At 37.0% G+C, this 21,301-nt stretch overlaps 1 protein-coding gene across 8 annotated transcripts in view; it reads right to left on the bottom strand.

Moving 5' to 3' along the window:
- Nucleotides 1–21,301, bottom strand: part of LOC129718530 (uncharacterized) — a 442,955-nt gene that overhangs the window by 380,122 nt on the left and 41,532 nt on the right. For all 8 annotated transcript variants that reach the window (XM_055669395.1, XM_055669392.1, XM_055669393.1 and 5 more), the window contains one exon: nucleotides 13,064–13,178. In XM_055669395.1, coding sequence (XP_055525370.1) covers nucleotides 13,064–13,130 — 67 coding nt within the window. In that variant the 5' untranslated portion in view covers nucleotides 13,131–13,178. The remainder of the gene's footprint in view (nucleotides 1–13,063; nucleotides 13,179–21,301) is intronic.

Raw genomic sequence — 21,301 nt, 5'->3', positions numbered from 1 at the left:
TCTATGGAGTGCTGGAGTTACTACGATTTTTGCATTGCTTCTCACGTGTACAAATTTACAATGCTTAAAATATGAACAAAATATATTTTCTTTTTCTTTGTCTTCATTTATGCAGACTTTCGATCAAATACATGCCAGCCTAGAGGAAAGCAACTACTGGCTTCGAGGTACGATTGCTGGTAAAATAAGCAAGTTTTCGTATGTTCGAATCCCAGCTCGGGAGAAACTGTTATAGTGTCAGTAGAATCGTTACGCTTGCCACGTAGTCTGTGTCTGTGAAAGGAAAAGCAAACTGAAAAAAAAAATATTGAATACAACAACAAGTTAGAAAAAAGTAAAAAAGTGAGGCGTGAAAAGGGGAGGAAAGAAACCAATATTTAGAGTTGACAATTAATTTTGTAAACCTAAAGTAAATCCAAAAATATCTTTTAGTTGAGCCACTTGGAGTGTATCCTCCAACCAAAAGCAAATATTTGTTGCCCCTGCCTTGCGCAGGTTTCATCGCCAAGGCCGAATAAACGAACTGCACAGGAGGAGGATGACTTATGGCCATGGGCGACTTTTTTTTATTTTATTTTCTGATTCCCACCAGATCAGCGTACCGGCCGCAACAACAACAATCTTACCAGCATGGATCAGAACGAAGGCATGCTTACATCTGCTCTTTTTGCCACACCGTCTCGCACCGACGAAAATTATTATTTTCTTTTACTACCCACAGGGCACGACTTGTGAACGGGAAAGCCAACAAAAACCCTAAGCTGAAGATGATAAATTCTCCCTCGACACCGTGACTGGAGGCAGAGTTCATTACAAAAGTTGAGGAAAAGCATTTTGGGCCGATTTAAGCTAAAACGACGGAGGTGTTTGCGTGAACCAAACGCAAAAAAGTGAAGGCAAAACACGTACATCACGAAGAGGTCCTATTTCATTATGGATGTGTCATGATGGTTCCGTGTCTCCTCAGTGGCGGGACGGACCGGATGAAATGGCCGTGTTTAGCTTCCGCAATACATTTTTTTAGAGCAGAAACAATAAATTGTTTATTGATCTAAACGTAATGCACAAGCCAAGCCAGGCCGTCTGGGATTTGTTTTTATATCATTGTACCGGCGACTTGAGGATTATTGCTGGAAAATTGTGTACAACTTTTAGTATGAACAACGTCATGAGTAAGAAGAATGTAAGCATAATCTGATAAATTTTGATGGTAGAAATTTTTTTCTGGTAAGAAAGACTACATACATTTAACTGGTTTTATAACGACAATTTGAGTAACCTTAACCAAAAGCCTTTTACTTTTATTTTTTTGTAAGATGAAAGCAATGATTGCCCAAACGTGCCTTGTCTCTATACTTATTCCCGGCTATGTATAACTTATGATTAATGCACGTTGTCATCATAGAGCTCAGAGCAAAATTATTACAAGCTATGAATAACAAAAGCTTTTAGGATTTTCAAGAATTTCTTTGGGAAACTTTGTTCAAAGTCAAGCACTCGTTTTGCCACCATCTATCGAACTTAGCTGATGCTGATTTATGACTGCCTCTAAGTTGGCGCGTAATTGCAAATTTTCAACAGCACTGGACAGTCCCATTTATTTCTGTTTAACCGGCATTCGCATTCAATGGTTCGAAAAGGGGGGGTAAGCACCGATTGCCACCGGGAGGCCAATTTACTAACGTACTTTGCTGCGGAACGCGCGCAGCAGTGATTTCGAGCGAGCAGGCAACCGAACTGACAGTAGAGAACTAGTTTGAAACTCTGTTAAGTGCTTTTCCCCACGGATTGCTTTCCGAAGCCACTACTGCTATGGTGACGCAGTTTACTGATAATGCTACTGGGTGAGAGGGCGGAGGAGAACTAGCCAAAAATGTAAGAAGTGAAAATTTATCGTCCTAACCATACGCTAGTTTAGCATGCGATACTTCTTTTGTCTGATGGTTCCAGCCACACCCTTGCAGGCAATCTCGTTCAACGGACGTAAGAATGAGAGCAATTATTCTTACACTTTAATTAGTTTTCGGATTATTCGTCAAGGGTTACTTTCAGTAAGAAGTAGTTCTAAAGAGTGCTATTTATATCCACGCTCTGTCATAGATAACTGGAATCAAATGACCGCAGTTGAAATAAAAAAACACTAAAATAATCTGTGTTATCTATTTCTATGTTTTTCTATTCATGACTTAACGTAGTACTCTTTCAGTTCTTTCAGAGAACCATTTGAAATAAATCATTGTAATAGTCAAAAACAATGTAGGAATCAATCACTATGTATGTTAAGGGCATGCGCCTGTTCGTCGATCCAGTACAAGCCGCAGCCGCATTTTTCCTAATCTTCTCTGTCATTTCTAACCATTTTTCATGTAACGTCACGTAACTTCAACCCCCCCCCCCCCTTCCCTGCCGCTCTCGTACGTCACATATCGTCACGATTTGTTTAAATCTCTCTACCCTCAATATGCGTGCCGTACTATATTGATGCCCCCTGCAAAGCAAAGCAAAGCTACTAACATTAATCTGTCGGAACTTCTTTCTGTTTATTGGACACAGACTTTGCAGCCAATAATTAATATACAGGTTAACTGCGGAGCTAGTGCTGCGATTTTGTTAATGCTTGGCCAGACTTTTCCGGGCTGGGATTCGAACATACGACGACCGGCTTGTTAGGCCAGCATCGTACCTAGAGACCAGCTAGGAGATGCCCCCTGTAATCACAGAAGAAAGTATGGGCACACTGAAAAAATGGTGCCTTTCAAACGATCACTGTACTTTTAATTGGCTGCGTACGTTTGTTTACGTTAGTTTAGTCATCTCCGTGCACACGAAGTGTTTTTTCCGGTCTAGTTTTAAAATGCGAGGACTTCTGCCAGAACGCCGTGAAAAAATCGTGCACAAAAGGCGTACTACCAGTTCTACACGGTACGGGAAGGAAAAACCCTTGAGAAGAAAGGACGTCTATTTGCACCGAAAAATTTTGGAAAAAGGCTATGGCATGGCAAGCAATATGCGAGTGTGTTAATTTTTTTACATCTGATACTAGGAACACTGAAACCCTTGATTTGTCGTAGATCGTTCAAATGAAACACTTGTGGTTTCTACAATGGTTAACGAAAGACTGACTACTTATTCTTTATTAGAGACTATTTATTAGGGTGTCTCAACAATCGATGTTGAAAAAGTCAAAGTGCTCAGCCCTAAACTGAAAAATAATGTTATTTATAGCATTTTTGTAAAACATTTCGACATTCTAAAAAATTGTTTTCAGGTTGCCCAAACATGATTTATGAAAAAATGACGTTTTTAAGCTACTATTTACAAAAGTTGATATTAAACAACTGTGAGTTTCCATAGGTGCAGTGTTTATTGGTTGTCTTTAACTCCCACACTCCCCTCGACGTAAGTACACCAGCAGCTTCACGAAAACCCTGAAGTTTAACGGACTGTAATGGTGCGTCATCATATCCGCAATCATCTCATCAGTAGGACAGAAGCGAATATCAATTTCTTTGTGCTGCTGCAGCTCTCGGACAAAGTGAAATTTTGTCTCGATGTGTTTTGAATGGTGGCCAATAGGTGAATTCGTTTACTTGACTACTCCTTGGTTATCCTCGAAAACGACCACGGGTGATACCAGCTTCACATCAAAGTCTTCCAAAATTTTCCGAACCCAACGAAACTCTTGACAACACTCTGCCAACGCAACATACTCTGCTTCGGTACTGCTAAGTGTGACACAAGTTTGTTTCTTTGAGCTACAGCTCATGGATCCACCATGAAAACGAAACAAGAAACCGAATGTCGATTTTCTATCATTCGAATCGCCTGCCCAATCGGCATCAACATAGATTTTTAGTGATAAATTATCCACGCCCAGAAATAACTCGTCGTGCAAAGTTCGCTTAAGGTAACGTAGTACTCGCTTTGCTTCCAGCCAGTCAGCATGAGTTGGACAACTGGTTTTCCCACCCAGGATCGATACTGCTGCCGAAATGTCCGGACGTGTATTAACTGCCGATTCAACAGCTTCTGGATGTACGTTGTTTAAGACCGATTCCTCCAGCTGATCGATTAACCTTAATACCAAGAAAATGTTTATTGTCGCCCAATGACATCACATCGAAGTGCTGGTTTAGCTCTCGTAATATTTCTTCATATTCTTCCTCTTTTTCACAGGCAATAACTAGATAAGTGCATCTTGAACTATCCTACAGATCAGACGTGTTTTCGGTTGCTTGTATACTGGTTCTTGACTACCTATAGCTTCAAAGTTTGTGTTTTGTCAGTGCGTCTTTTAAAGACTACCTAAACGTTATTTAACATCAGTCTTTATCAAGACTACCTACTTTTGAATTTGTTTTTAACTTTTTTCGTTTCACCTGAAATGACAGGGCGAAAAAAGAAACCGCGCATCACTACGAGGAGAAAGAGAGAACACTCTCTCTCGGACAATTTGAGTGTATGCAGCGAAAACCCTGAACCCTGCCTGAGCAAGAAGCCGGCGAAATGGAAGTTATTGCTAACAAAACCATACTTCGTTAATAAAGGAAAAAGCTCCGCCTATTGTGGCTACTATTTATTCAGAATTAATTGTATTCAAAAAGGAACTTTCAACGTTTGTTTCTGACGTTAAAGTTATCTATCAAATTGGCAGTAGAGGCGAATGCCGCCTATCAGCCGATTCAATTAAGGGACGTGATCGTCTTGTTCAACGAATTTTACTTTTCTCATTTTGGAATATAACAATCCACTTTGTTAGGCAAAGTTATAGAACATTTTATAACAAACAACTTTGTTGAAGACATCCTACTTCTATCTACCTATTTAAATAAACTTTCGTGGAGTTCTCTGTAGATCACCCCTAAAATCAATTGTTTTCAATTCAACTTTTTATAGTGATGTTCTACAATTTTTCAATGTTCTACAATATTGTTTGCTATAACGAAACAAATAATTTCTTCGAAGAAAGTTTATTTTACAGCGAGAGACAAATGCCTATATCTGGGTCAAATGATGTTTTACTTATACGTTAGTACAGAAATAGTTTAGTCTGCAATAAATATGAGAGATAAAAATAAACTTTTTTCGATGAAATTGTTTGTTTCATTATAACGAACAACATTGTAGTACATTGACAAATTGTAGAAAATCACTACTAAAAGTTATATTGAAAAAAATGATTTTTAGTGGCAATTTGTAGAAAACTCCATAAAAGTCCATTAAAATAGGCAGATAGAAGTATGGTGTCTTTGACAAAGTTGTTTCTTATAAAATGTGCTACATCTTTGCGGAACAAAGTGAATTTTTATATACAAAAATGGAAAAAGTAAAATTCGTTTCTCACTGTTTAGTGGATTAATAACAAAATTACAACTTATATAAAATGGAGAATAATTAATGGATCAACATTGCTAAAGGCACTACGGCTCTAAAATCAAGTTTTTTTGGTCAAAACAATTTCGATCACGTTTTTGCAGCTTGAAAACAGTGTGCGCAGTGAGGTTAACAATTGATTTATTTTTTTGGAGAAGCACATGTTTTATATAATAATAATTCTGTAACATGGATCAAAAATGCCTCACTCATGGAGACTCTTCTCACAAAAAGGACACATGTCCTGTGAAAGAGAGTAAAAATTTTGACTGTGCGAGTTGTACCGGCAACCATATGTCAACTTTTTATCAATGCCCAGTCCGTTTAGCAATTGTTAAGGCAAGGCAGGGTAAACAAAAGTCAATTACCCAATCAAAACAAAATTCAAAACAAAATTCTCAAAGCGTACCAGTGGTACCGCTCAATTTTACTACTCCTTTGCATACCCGTTCAACGTACGCACAGGTTTAATGTAGTTCGAATATTATTTAGCCTAATGTAGGTAGTTCGAAAATGACCGGTAATATGGGGGGTAAACAAAACATGGTAGAAAATAAAAATAATTTATTACCCCAGCTAATATTGCTACTGAAAATATTTTTTTCCAATGCCAACTGCCTGCGATCTATTACGGCAGGTGAACTTTCTTTTCTGGAAGTGGAAAATCACTCCCAATGCTTCTAAAACTCAAACGATAATTTTCCCCCATAAGACTAGGGCTTCTTTCCTTAAGCCAAACAATAATCAGGTTGTCAAGATGAATGGGGTTATTTTAAGTTGGTCTGACAAGGTTAAGTACTTGGGACTAATTTACGATAAAAAACTTATTTTCAAATAGCACATTGAGAGTATACAAGCAAAGTGCATCAAATACAGTGCTTTTTCGCTTTTATCAACAGTCGTTTTTATCACTACTCGCCAAATTCACGCTCGATTTTCTCACGTTTTTTTTTCGTTTTTATCACGCGTTTTGAAAAAATACTTTAAATCAAGAATAATGTACCTCACTTGTGCGTTGTGTCCTTGCATGTGTATTGTTTTATTAACTCAATTTATTTGATCAATTTTTTGAGGCAACCAAGTGTAATATCTGTTACAAATAATTTGTGTCATAAAATTGAGAAAAATTAATCGTAAAATACGTATTTCATTAACTTTGAAGCAAAAATTACGTATCATACGAGCAGTTGAGAAAGAATAATCTGTTAACAACTCAAATAGCCCTACAGTTTGGTCCTCATGGAGCGTGGATTTAAAAATTATAAAATCTAGCGGTTCCACAATTTCACATTAACAAGCAACAGGCTTTGCTAGCAATGCTAAAGAATGGGCAGTACAAATCATATTGATATTGCATGTATAATAGCCGTGAGAAAGCCCGCGAAAATGCAATGGAGAAAAATATCATGAACTAACCTTTTCTTGTTTATTCATTTGTATTTTGAACTTATATTCCATTCAACTATGAAAGTGCATCATTCCACTCAAAATATCATAAGTTTCAATTGAGTCCAACCCATAAAATTCAGTTTTTATGATTTCACCAAATTCACGGTTTCGCCAAATTCACAGTAAATTTTTTTTTGACCGTGATAAAATCGAAAAAGCACTGTATACGAGATGTTTATATCCTTTCATTAACAGGAATTCCAAAATTTGTTTAAAGAACAAACTTTTGATTTACAAACAAATTTTTAGACCAGCAATGCTTTATGCTGTACCGATCTGGTCAAGTTGTTATTTAACAAGGAAGAAAACGCTTCAAAGGATTAAGAATAAAATTCTGAAAATGATTTTGAAACGTCCTCCTTGGTTCGGTACACTCGAATTACAGAGACTTATTGGTGTTTAAACATTAGAAGCTATGTCAAATGAAATTATAAACAATTTTCGACAAAAATCGTTGCAATCCTCAATTTCTATGATAAGCTCTCTTTATAGCCAATAAGTTAGCAATTAAGTTAGTTGTAAGTTCACTTCCCCTTTTTTGACAAGTAGGTTCAAATCCCTAACTGCGAAAGCAAACAAATCTTAACTATTAAGATTACAATTTTTCTAACAGTGCTGAGAAGTCACCATTTGGAATTGGGCACACATACTCATTATTTACAAACATTTATTACAAATACTTAAGCTACTAAATTAAAAAAAAAAATCGGAGTATCTATGAAGTAGTCGACGAATTTGTATATATTGGTACTCTCGTGACGTGTGACAACGATGTTGGCTGGAAAGCAGTGATGCCACATTTTCGTCTGTATTTCGGATCTGCAAAAATCTTGTCAACTTGGTGAAATTCGAAAAAATCTGTATAAAAATCTGCATATGTACTAGACATATCCTTCTTGAAAAAAAACATTATAGCTTGTTTAACATTCATCCCGTGACTCATTCATGCACACGTTTATGCGTAGCATATGAATATAGTAAAACCTCTTACACGCTGAACCGCATTTGAATTAATTTTTGATTTCCAACTATATCAAGAAGCTCAATTTACGACCCCGTGAAAACCAAAAAACTCTGTATAAATCTGTTTTATTTCCAGAAAATCTGCAATCTGTATATGCAGATATCTGGATGAAAAATACACAAGAAATCTGTATAAATGCCGATAAATCTGTATATGTGGCATCACTGCTGGGAAGTGAAGAGACAGATAACAGGCGTAGATAGGATTTTTTTTTCGTTTACGTAGTCAGCTCAGATCCTGCAACATGCATGTTTGCATGAAATTAGCGCTTTACAGGACGCTGATCTCCCCGGTGTACTCTACGGCCATGAGTATTAGGAGAACTTGGAGTCTTCCTGCTTAGAATCACGCGGTGGAAAACCCGACAGAGGTCGGCGACTTCGTGATCAGCGTTGCAAAGCGAGCAAGAAGCAAAACCATTCTCCTTCTTTCTGCTTGAGAACGAGACATATACTACGCTTCTCATGACTTTTGCACACACGCTTTCGAGATATTCTTTATTTTTCATGCATTCGCCTGAGTAGCAGCAAGCACTCTTCGACATGCAAAAACTCTTTTGTATTGCTACTCAGCGACTGTAAAAGAGTATGCGAGTTCCTGCTGGCGAGAAGGAGTACTCGACTAAAATCGCTCGACTAGGAAGTGTGATTAAAAACCCTAAATTAATCCACCTAGCGGTCAGACCCAGCCTTTCTCATTCAATTTTTTATTTGTAAAAATAGATTTACATGAACGCTTCAATCCAATAAATGTATATTCACTCTTCAGGTTCTAAAATATTGATGTTGTAATCTTTAAATATAAAAATGCAGTCAAGTCTTTCTGTCTGTCTGATCCATATAGGCCCGAAAACTACCGAACCGATCGACGTGAAAATTTGTATTTGGTGCCGATAAAGGTTCCTATGATAGTTTGAGACCCCTCCCTCTTCTGGAAGGAAGGGGTCCCATACAAATGAAACATAAATTTCTGCACAACTCAAGAACAAACCAAGCAAATGAAACCGAATTTGGCATGTGGATGTTTTAAGGGGTAACTAATATGTCCATAATAGTTGGATGAAACACAAAGTTGTGCACATCTCGAGAACTAATCAACCAAATGGAACAAAATTTGGCTGGTAAATGTTTAAAGTGCTAACAAATATGTACATAATGGTTTGAAACCCGACTCCCTCTTCTATAAGGGAGGGATACCATGAAAATGAAACACAAATTTCGCACAGCTCAAGAACCAACAAGAAAATACAACCAAATTTGGTATGTGAATGTTTTTAGAGGTAACAAATATATCCATAATGGTTTGACGCCCCTCCCTCTTCTGGAAGTACATGTTTCTTCACAAATTTTTGCACATATCGCGAACTAATCAACTAAAGGGAACCAAGTATGGCATGTGAATGTTTTTAGTGGTAACAAATATGTTCCATAATCGACCTCAGACAACATTTTGGATTGTAAGATGGCAACTTCCGGTTTCTGGGAAACAGCCGCAAATGGCCGATTTCCACCCAATATAATAATATCCGGATCTAGAATAATACATAGGAGCTAAAATCGACCACAGATAGCATTTTAAATTCTAAGATGGCGACTTCCGGTTTCTGAAAACAGCAGAAAATGACCAAATACCACCTAATATGAGTTTTTCTTTAACCAGTATGCCGTTCAAAATCCAGAAATTGTCTCCAAATGCCATTATGAAATCCAAAATGACGACTTCCAGTGTCGGAAAAAACAGCGGCAAATGACCAAATACCACCCAATATGGGTATTTCCGGAACCGTAATGATGCACTGGAGCCACAAATCGACTTCCGACAACATTTTGAATTGTAAGATAGCAACTTCCGGTTTCTGAAAAACAGCCTGAAATGGACGATTCCCATTAAATATTAGTATTTCTGGAAGCAGAAAGATGCACAGAAGCTAAAAATTGATCACAGACACAATCTTGAATTTTAAGATGGTGACTTCCGGTGTCTGGCAAACAGCCGGAAATGACCAATTACCATTCAATATGAATGTTTTCGGAACCAGAATTACGCCCAGATGACAGAAATTGATTTCACAGGCAATTTTAAAGTCCGAAATGACGACTTTCGGTCTCTGAAAAACAGTCCAAAGTGACCAAATATCACCCAATATGAGTTTTTCTTTAACCAGTATCCTAAATACCATTTTGAAATCCAAGATGGCGACTACCGGTTTGTGAAAACCAGCCTTAAATAGACAAATACTATCCAATATGAGTATCTCTGGAACCAGAATGATGCAAGGAGCTAACAATTGACCTCAGGCACCATTTTGAATTGCTAAATGGCAACTTATAGGCAACAGTCGGAAATGACCGAATTATACTCAATATGGATATTCCCGTAAACGTGATGATGCATGGAAACCAAACATTGACCCTGGACACTATTTTGAATTTGAAGACGACCACTTTTAATTTCTGGAAAACAATCAAAAATACCTCCCAATATGGGTATTTCCGGTGTCAGATTGATGCCAGAAAGTCTGCTGATAATGACAGAATACCACCCAATATGAATATATTCAGAATTAAGGCGATGTACAGAAGCCAAAAGACGAGGATGTCATTTCGATAAAACCAATCATTTCAAACGATTTGTTATTTGACTTTGATCATATCCTATGGCCGATTCGTCGTGCATTTGCAGACTTCAAACAAACCGCAAGGAATCAATGAACTTGGAACGTTCAAATAGTACGACACCACATTTAAATTATGTTTAGGCCACATTTATCGACCAAAGCAGGTATAGTTTTAAATAGTCTTTGAATTTCTCTTCTTTCCATAACTTTTGAGCCACATATCAAACTGTTATGAAGTTTGTTATTTGTCAGTTTGAGAGATGACTCGTTCGTATGACACTAGTTATGTTCAAATAAGTCATGTAATCTTTGAGATAATAGACTTTCGTTGTTTAATTAACAATTTAATACATAACGGTTGCTTAAGTTCGATTATAATCAAATGAAATGGGAACGTGTAGGGCAGCCAAACTTTGAAACCACGTGTTCAATCATAATTTATCAGTTAACCCTTAACTAGCTCGCTCATCTGATAATAATAATTGATCAAATCGGTAGTGTAGTTTCTGAGATAATGAAGTTTCGTGATTTTCACAAGTCGGCACATTACAAACGAAGTTACAGTTCGATTACAGTATAATTCAATAGGGTCTATAAGGCAGCTATACCATTCATTTGACACTAATTTTGTGAAAATCGGCTCGGCCATCTCTGAGAAAAGTGAGTGAGTCCAAGTAGTCTTCGGAATATGTTCCTTTGCATAGCTGGATTTCACATTTTTAAACATAACAGGCAAAGTAATAGTCCGATTGCAAAACAAATCAATAGGGTCTTATGGGACAATTAGACCTTCCATTTAACACTAATTTTATGAAAATCGGTACAGCCATCTCTGAGAAACATGAGTGAGATTAAACAGTCTCCAGAACACGTTTCTTTTCATAACTTTTGAACCACAAGTTCAATCTTTATGAAATTCAAAACTTAAGGGTTTTCTAGGTAGCCCGTTCTTTTGAGACCAATTTTGTTCAAATCGGTTGTGTAGTTTTTTGAGATATTGATGTTTCATGATTTTCACATTTTTGAACATAACCTCTAAACTAAAAATCCGATTACAATGAAATTCAATGGGGTTTTATGGGACAACAAGACCTTTCATTTGCAATTAATTTCATGAAAATCGGTCCAGCCATCTCTGAAAAAAGTGGGTGAGAATAAAAATCTGCACATACACACACACACACACACACATACACACACACATACACACACACATACAGAAAATGCTCAGCTCGTCGAGCTGAGTCGAGTGATATATGCCATTCGGCCCTTTGGAACCCTTTGGCCCTTTCGAAAACGAAAATGCTTCTTCATCTACCCGGTTTTGCATCATGCACCGACAGCCCCATGCCGTCATGCTGTTCACGAGCGAGACTAACAACACTGTCCGTGATAGACCTAGTACTCGTTGAGTGTGGGATTAGGAGCGATTGGAGAAGACTAACCCAAGATCCAGCGATGAGAAGACGTATTCTGGGTTCAGCAGTAGATCGTTAACGACCTATCGCCATAAAAGTAAAAAGCTTTTCCAACTATCAATCAACGCCTAGGTCAGCGGTTTTCAACCTTTTTTGCCCGATTACCCCTTGGCGATATTTTTCATATCGATTGTACCTTCTGGTTTGGAACGTTATCGCAAAATGGGAGAGAGTAGTGGTAGATCATATTGTGGTAGTCTAGGACAAATTTCAAATTGTACTATGGTTTGTTTGATTGCTACAGTCATGTTTCAAAAGCAAGATTGAACAGCAAATAAAGTATTTAAAAATTTAAAAAATGCTTTGTCTGCTATCACTGATTTTTCCTTCGCGTACCCCCGGAAGGCTCTCGAGTACCCTAAGGGTACGCGTACCCCAGGTTGAGAACCGCTGGTCTATCTTGAATCCGGTCATTCTAAATACATCGAATTAATAGCAATTAAAAGACATTGGGTTAGTTCAAACCATTTTGCATTTAACGACGATGCATTCGTTTCCACGTTACTGGCACCAGCACCAGTAACTCTTGTTGCAGCAAGGCTCGCTATTGGCTGTTTCGATTGCTGACGTTGATAAGGGAGCCTTCGATCCGGTACATAAACAGTATACCAAAATAAACAGCGAAAGTAAAACTGCGCCCCAAAACTGGTCGTTCGCCCGAAACCGGAGTGAATCGAAACACCACGATTTTTGAGTATATGATATACCTACATTCCGATTTCAATCTTGGTCAATGTATTCATTGTACAACTGTTGCGTTATGCATTTCGCACAACCATTGTGCAAAATGACATCAAATGTTGTGCGAATTGAGAGTGCTCATTGCATTGGTTGATTAAGGCTTGAACTTTTTCGTGTAGTAATATAATCTCCAGTAGAACATCATATAATTTTTCTGCAGATGTACCTAGAACCTATTTCTGACCTTATTTTAGTTACGAGAATTCAAAAAAAGTGTAGTGGTGGAGTTAATTTACAGCCAATCATAATAATGTAGTAGTGATGTGATAATAATGATAATTATTGATTATGTATTACTCACTACTCTCACCCTGCCTGATAAACACTCCAAAAATAAATTGCTTAATAATCATTTTCTATTATATATGCACAAATACTTACCACAAATAAAAGTAAATAGCAGCGCAATTATTGCGCTTATAAATATGCCGGTATCTCTGCTAGCCATTACGAAACGTCCTCGCCCGGCTAAAATGCTGACAGTCCCCAGGGAAACCTATTTATCGCGAAAGTAAAACACGAAAATACACTGCATTAGTCAATGTCTGCTCGTTGTCCGTCTTCACAAGTAGCAAAGATATTAGGATGAGGGGAAACATAAGCAGAAGCTTACAGCCGCCGCTGGAAAGCGAAACAAATTGATGCTTTCATTCTAGAAAGTGCACACACGAATAAACAATTAAGTATTAATATTTTATCGTTATCCTCCCTTGGATCCATTTACCAAAAAGCTTTTCATCGCGTCAATAGCGGAAAATCTTTGCGTCGCCGACGAGGAGCGCCAAACTCCGTAGCGGAACATAAAAATTATGAATAATTCGATATCACTGACTATAAATCTGGTGGCAAACAGGAAAAATTACTGCTCATAAAGTGCGATACCTACTCGTACACGCCAGAAGCCGATGCTGTTAGCTGGGAGATCGCTTTGCACTTTGACTTCGGGTGGAGTGACGCAGCGATTGTGTTTTAATACACTTAGACGAGAAATGTAGCTTGTATTGTATTGTTTGATCATTGTAAGATATTCTAATATAGTTACTAATGATTAGCGCATATTCGCACGTTAATGTTAATTTGCTCCAAGGACAGAAAATATGATTTGTAAATTTTCCGATTTATGTGTTTATCATTTGAAGCAGGTTATTGATATTAAAGCAGATATATTTGGATACCTATCATCCCGATTACGCAAATACCCATATTTGATAGTGTTCGCTCATTTCGGGCTGTTTTCCAGATAGCACAAGTCGCCATCTAAGAATTTAAAATGAAATCTAATGACGTGTCAAACCGTCATAGAAACATTTCTCGAACTCTAAAATCCACACTCTCCAAATTTGGTTCCATTTGCTTGATTAGTTCTCGAGTTTTGTGGAAATTTGTATTTCATTTGTGATAGGCTTTTCGTCCTACCTGGTAACGCCATCATTCGCCTAGAGAGTCATGTATAGTAGTTATAGTAGTAGTTATACATTATCCGAGAAGACCAAGAATAAGGACTTGTCAGTTCAAGTCACTTATGGGTCATTCCATACGAAGTGAACACGAATAAGCACAAACTTTGCTGATTTTGCTCAAAGTTGGGGAAATTATTCATCCAGGTAGTGTCACTTTGGAAAAATCCCAATTTTGGTGTCGATTGGAATACCCCCCGCTCTGTGAGACTCCCTTTTTGTTGCAAGATGACGCATTTTTATGTCAAAACAACTTTTTTCTATTGTCTATAATTTATAGACATAATACGTCCGAAAACTACTGATAGGTGATTCATGAAAAAAATAAAGCAAGCAACCCAGAGAAAATACCACTTTTCACCGGAAGTGTTGCCATATATTTAATTTTTTATTTTAAAAATAAATTTGCATTTTTCGGTAAGTGTAACCAATTTTATGTCAAATTTGATAATTTAATCGTGTTTTTTGGAAAATTTTACGTAAGAAACACTCATCATCCCGAGGTAATATGAGCCAATCTCGAGATATTTAATTTTTAATATATTATGCAGGTATGTAATGATACCAAATTCAGTAGTATCTGCTAATTCAGTGTTCTCCTTTAATATGTATCTATACTGCCGGTAACCGCAAGTCAGTCCCATCTGTAAAAATGTTAAAACGAGAAAACAGCTTCGAAAGATATTTCATTCACGCTCAGTTATCACTTATTTAAGTTGAATTATTTTGACAATATTCATGCTAAAATATAGTTTGCATACTAGCCTGCACTAATTACGTTTCAAAAACCATTAATTTAATTGATTTTATGATAAAAACCTTGAGTGTGACTGACTTGCCGTTACATTCTACACCGGAGAGAAAAGTAACCGCAAGTCAGTCACATTGCCATGTTGAAACTATAGTGCGTGTTGACGTGTTGTTATTCGTTGCCGTGGAAAACTGTCAATCCTGCGCTGTTGGGAAGTGTATGTCCATTAGAACCTTTTAAGAAATGTCGACGTTAGAAAATCTCATGATGTACGGAACCGATGAAAGCTTATCCGGTGAGGACTCGGATAAAGAAACTGAAGTCGGGACTGCAGTTGGTTCATCCGACAACAAATGTCAAGATGATCCAAATCCATTTGAGGTTCGAGTATTACCTTTGGAGATTTCTTGGAACGATTCCCTGGATTCTGATGGAAGTTTTTTTGATACTCAAGATTTTGCGGATAGATCCACGAAGAAGCAAACCAAGAAAAAAAATTGACTTGAATTCGTATTAGCAGAAAATTGCTCCACATAAATTCATCACCAATTCAAACTAATAAATAATCCCAATAATTGATAATTATTTCTAGATAACTTATTTTCATCTAAACGGTCGTATCGAACTCTTTATTACTCCCCATACATTTTACTGTTGTATTATGCATTTTTTTTTGTAAATGCATGCATGATGTCGAGCTGAGTTTTTCCTATGAGGTTGTGAATGAGTTACATTACTTGAATAAACAAACAAGTATAAAAAAATAAGTTGCGCAAGATTTTAATTTGGAGTTGAAAGTTTGTTCGGATTTTTTTCCTCATACGTTAGCGATGCAAAGCGATTCCATTCATTCAATCCATTTTATTCCATTACTAACTGACCCGGCAAACTTCGTCCCGCCCACTTTTGTGTGTAATTTTAAACATCCCAAATTCATTGACTCCTTGCGATTTGTTTATTTATTTGTTGATGAATTTAGTGTTTCTTGACTGCTCAAGAACAATTAACTCCAAATATACTGTAATTTTTGTATCCACAGCGCTCTACTATTTCATTTGCTGCTTATTTGTTAGCGTGTTTGTAAAGGTTTTTGAGTTTTTCATCACCCTGTCAATGTTTAGTCACTTTTATACGAACTGCTTAGTTATTTTGTAACTTTCTAATCGAAAGTAATATTTTCTTCAAGTTATACATAAATTCACGACCACCCTAAATTAGTTAATGCAATCCAAGGATATCACATTGTGAATGGGTAAATATTTAAGTACATTCGTTCTGCTATGGGCTCTAGCGAACGGTTCTCTGTGGTAGCAATCCCAGCTGCCGCAGAATCGGTTCCTCGTGGTGTTCCCAACTGTACATTTCAAGCTTCAGAACTAGCAAGCCGGAACAAAAGGACCACCTTATCACCTCGACAACCACTGTGCAATTGTAAATACGTAGTTTTCCGGGATAAAGTACCCTGATGTATGCTGCATTCACGATCTCCGACTGATATATAGTGGCATCATTATCATTCCGGGCATATCTCGGTGTCCACGAGCATGTTTTGGGTTCTCCCTCTGCTTCACCCCCAATGCACCCACAGTTACGACGCGCGCGGCCTATCACATTTTGCATACCAGATGAATATCGAGAAGCATGTGTGTAAAGCCGTCATTCAGCCATAGGATGATTGGAAAAACCTAAGCGTGTTCTACTATGGACCACTGCGGAACAGCACTCTCAAGTCTTTCGATTCGGACACGTCCCGAGCCGGAATGTTTTGTGTAAATTTGCTATCCATACTGCATGACCGAGTAGTCAAATGGCTTGTACGACCTACACTTGGTAGTATAGAAACTCTCGCAGAGAAACTTCTTACCCAGCTTTAGATACAAGGATTTACCAACAATTATATGGCTTTGGCTCATGTTCATGTTATTTCGTAGTTCGCCTGAATAAAATCATATTCATGCACATACAAAGAATCAATTTTCCTTTTATTTCGATGCGGATGATGAGAAACATTTATTTGAATTCAAATTTCGAACATTTCTGTTTTCGTTTTGCAAAAACAAGTAGAGTAGGGAACATATTTTAAGCAGCTTTAGGAACCGCCTGTGTATTGAGACAAAATACTCGAAATGTGTTGGGTGAAATTTAAACAGAAGTATATCAATCTGTTCTCTATCTTTTTCTCTGTCTGAACTTCAGATTGTGAAACTAAGTTAGCAAACTTGAACAATAATCAATTAAAGTTACCAATCCACATAAGACGGTCCCTATATAAAAGAGTGGCCCCTAATTTTGACCATCAAAAACATTAAATGTAAGCACGTGTAAGCACAGCACCTGATAGTGTGTCTGAGAGCCCTACTTGTGCCCTTCAAGAATATGTGTTAAAAGTTTGCGGAAAATTTGCGTTTAGGTAGAAAAAGATGATTAAAAATTTTCCATTTTTTTGCAATTTTTGAATTTTTGGGTGATTTATCAACAAAGTTTTTCGTATATTATAGCAATTTGGCTCAAAACACACTAAAAAAACGTGAAATTATTAGATTAATTGGTTTATTAGAATATGACGTTGTTTAAAACATATGTTAAAAGTTTGAGTGAAATTTGCGTTTTGGTAGAAAAAGATAATTTAAAATTTTTATTTTTTTTTCATGTAATTTTTTAGAGTTTTATGGAGACTTGATGATTATTCAGTTGTACACACTTAAGTAAAAAATATATTTTCATTATGTTTGAAAAAAAAATATGGTTAATATTAGCAATAAACAGATTTTCGCGTTTTTTTTATCAACCCAAAGTTTTTTTTCTGAAATTTATATTGTTAACCCATCACAACATCGCTAAGAGACTTAGCGATTATTCATGTGAAATCATACTTAACCGAATAAAAAAAAGAATTATTATCCCAAAAATGATTCCCAGTGTTTGTTTTATGAAAACACGGCCATGAAACACCACACGCAAACTTCTCTCACCAAACACAAATATCACTGCCAGAGTTAAACAAATGGTTCGAGCTTGCATTTGGGCATTTACTCGTAAGTTACAGCCGAAGTAAAAGCTGTGTACCGGATATGTCGGCATACAGCATAAACAAATGGAGGTTCTCATGGTCGAACTTTCCAACATTGCAGTCAGGTGTTTCATACACAAAATTTCATTGAGTTAACCGCCAATTTCACAACTACTCCCACCCGCAATCTCACACATATTGTTATGCTCTTGAATCATGCGGCTCATATGTCTTTTATGGCTGACTGATTCTACTTCATACCTTTGAGTCGGTCTGATTGCTTGTGTATGTGGAGGAAACAAAGTTTTATGTGTTCTTCACAGTTCTGAAGTTTTATTCAAGTGTTTTACGAAGAAGCGAGCAATGTCTTACGAGGAAGTTAATTAGATCGATTTAGTGAGTTTGTTCATACAACCTAGAACAGAAAATGTTATAAATGATTGCATTGAATTGATCAAGCACCGTTTTAAAACAGTTTTTACAAACAGGACCATAGACAACTGTATCAACACTTGGTGGCTCTAAAATCGGGATATGCTAAATCGTTTCGTCTTCAGTAGTTTGGTTGAATTGAATAGCTTTACAACTTTGCTGAAGAAACCATATCTCTTGGATGTTCCTATCAAAAGTTAGATTCGTGCGCCATCTATGCGGACAAATCGCAAACTAACTCTCAGAGCTATAAGAAGCGTTTTACTAATATGTGCATCTTTGCTGAAAACAGTAATCGTTTATCTCGTTTCACTAACGAGTTATTTACGTTTATTCGAAAACACAAGACATTTACCTCAGTTTACGTGGTTTATAGACAGCCTCTTGTCAGTACAAAACTTTTCTTATATGTCATAATCATCTGTGGTGGAAAACCAACAATTTAGCACAAAAAAATGAATTTTGGCCGGAAATTTCAATTTTCCGACCAATGTGCAATCGACGGACACTATTCCAATCACCCCAAACCTATTTTAAGCAGTTTCCGTAAGTTTTGCAGGCGTTTTTTTTTTCAGCACCCAAGTGGCTCCTGAATGACTGCAATATAGGTCGATTTGTTTCGATTGTTGATTGTTCTCAGATTTCTTTGTGATTAACGGTTGTTTTTTTTTATATTCGTAGACAGCTAGACAATCAAAGTTTTTGTTTCCATCATTGAAATTGTTGATATTGATCAAAACTCAGGAATTTGAGGCCTGTTTCCTTCAACTGATTAAAATAGGCGCTACTGCTTAAGCCGTTCCTTACCATATATGTAAACCGATCTAAAAATGCGAAACCAAATGAATCAGAAATCAATGCAAATATTCATTTCATACTGTTTCGTCGTTCTACAGATAAATCTATAACCCAAATATGTTACTTTTTTCATAGTTTTTTGTCGAAGCATCTTGAAATGTTATATTTCCAGGTCAGTGAACAAGTCGTTTGAGAACCAAACCATTTTAAAATAAGCAATTATCAGCTTGAAATATTTTCTTTGACTCAATACCGAAAATTATAACTTTAATTTAAGGAGTGAATGTAGTAATGAAGATAGAAAATTAAACTAACTGAAAATATGATTGTAGAAACTACGAAAAATATAGTTCAGCAGGTGAGACACGAACCCACAACTTCCCACCTGCTGAACTATATTTTTCGTAGTTTCTACAATCATATTTTCAGTTAGTTTAATTTTCTATCTTCATTACTACATTCACTCCTTAAATTAAAATTAAAAATAGCATGACTTTGCTTAGAGTCGGAAAAAGAAAAGTGAAAATTATAACTGTTTGTGGTAAATCAGCAACCATTAGCATAGATATCAGTGATCAGCATTTTTGAAAAATTGAGTGCTAGAATGATACTTTCATCTATAATGTAAATTTTAAAATGTAGAACACGAAAAAAAGTTGTTTTGAAAACATAACCATTCGTTTCGGTGTATGTTGTGCTCAAATCTCAAATCTCAAATGATCTATACAGGACACACACCTATACGGGTCAGCGAACGAACAATATTTGCAAAATACGATTGCATTTTGAAGCACCAGCTGTACACGGAATGACATTGCCAATATGATGTCGCACCGTAGGGGTATTGTAAATTAATATTTACGAAGATCGTATACAACCCCGTAATTAACCCGCATTACTAGCATCCATTACTATGTCCATTTGTTTGTAATTGTTTTGTCGACCATTTTGGTGTTTGTGTTTTTTTTTTTCCTTGTAGGAGCCTATGACCACTGCTACCATTAGTTAGATATATTGTGGTGTACTCCGCGTTACTTTATATGCACTGTCAGTTCGCTCCATCACTATGGGTATCAGTAATAGTCGCCCCCAGACTTTGCATTTCACCCAGAAGGCATGACTTCTTTAATGAAGTTCCTTACCTTCATTAGTTCAGCAGACCATATCTCGTTAGTTGTGAGGACACCTTTTCCTAGAATACGAAGCCTTCGCTGAAAGAAGTGTCAGTTTATCTATTAATTTGTGTTAGGAAATCGTAGACCATTTTGATGTTCGTGTTAGCCAATCGTGTGGAATGGATGGTATTATTTTCCTGTTGGGGGGGTTTTTGGACCACTGCGTCCATTTATTTGAACTATTGTGGTATGCTCCGGTTTGCTGTACTGCGCTCCAAGCTTGTCTACCACTTATTGAGGAAGTGATAGACGGCGAGCTATAGCGAAATAGGTGCCAATCGGAAATAACTTGTTTTCTGAAACTAGTTACTCTGACTGGCGGCGCAGACCAGATTTCCTTGAGTTCTAGGGAGCCCTTATTGAAGTACTGAAGTCTGCGTCTGATCAGTGCTCCGTAATTGCATAGCAAATTGAGCCGACCTGATTTTAGGCGGTTACAATTAATTTCCATTCTCTTCCAAAGAAGGATTAAGAAAAATCCTAAATGGAAAAAACATCTTTGGAAAAACTTGTCATTAATATGCATGGACAAGATGATGAAATCATTTCTCTTGTCAATTTGTTTCAACATCGCAAGTGTTGAAACTTGAAATTCCATCCACCACTCATGTTATGAAAATATGAAAAGTGGATCATAATCAAAGAAGGTATTGTTTTGATTATGGAGGCAAAAACAATACCTCAGTTATTAAATCGAACGCAAGTTCGAATGTTTTAAGTTTATATTTACAGCAAAAAACTCCAATTCGCGGATGTTTAATCAAAACATGCAACCGAGCGGATTTACGAAAAAGTCAACAACGATTGCATCAGCCGTGCACGGGCACGTTCGCGAGGAAAGAGACGGAAGAGCGGCCCGCTCTCGTGAGAAGACGACGCCGCGGGAAAATTCGGAGTGACCGGAGTAGCGGCGAATACTTAAGCTGGGACTTCAAGGAAGTCCGAGGTCGTTATAGTGATACCCCTCGTGAGGCAGGTGCCTACGTCGTTATAGAT

Source organism: Wyeomyia smithii, chromosome 1 (assembly GCF_029784165.1).
Source record: "Wyeomyia smithii strain HCP4-BCI-WySm-NY-G18 chromosome 1, ASM2978416v1, whole genome shotgun sequence".
Classification (NCBI taxonomy): Eukaryota; Metazoa; Arthropoda; class Insecta; order Diptera; family Culicidae; genus Wyeomyia; species Wyeomyia smithii.
The sequence above is the reverse complement of the archived record's forward strand: the minus strand, read 5'-3'. Positions and strand labels throughout refer to the sequence as shown.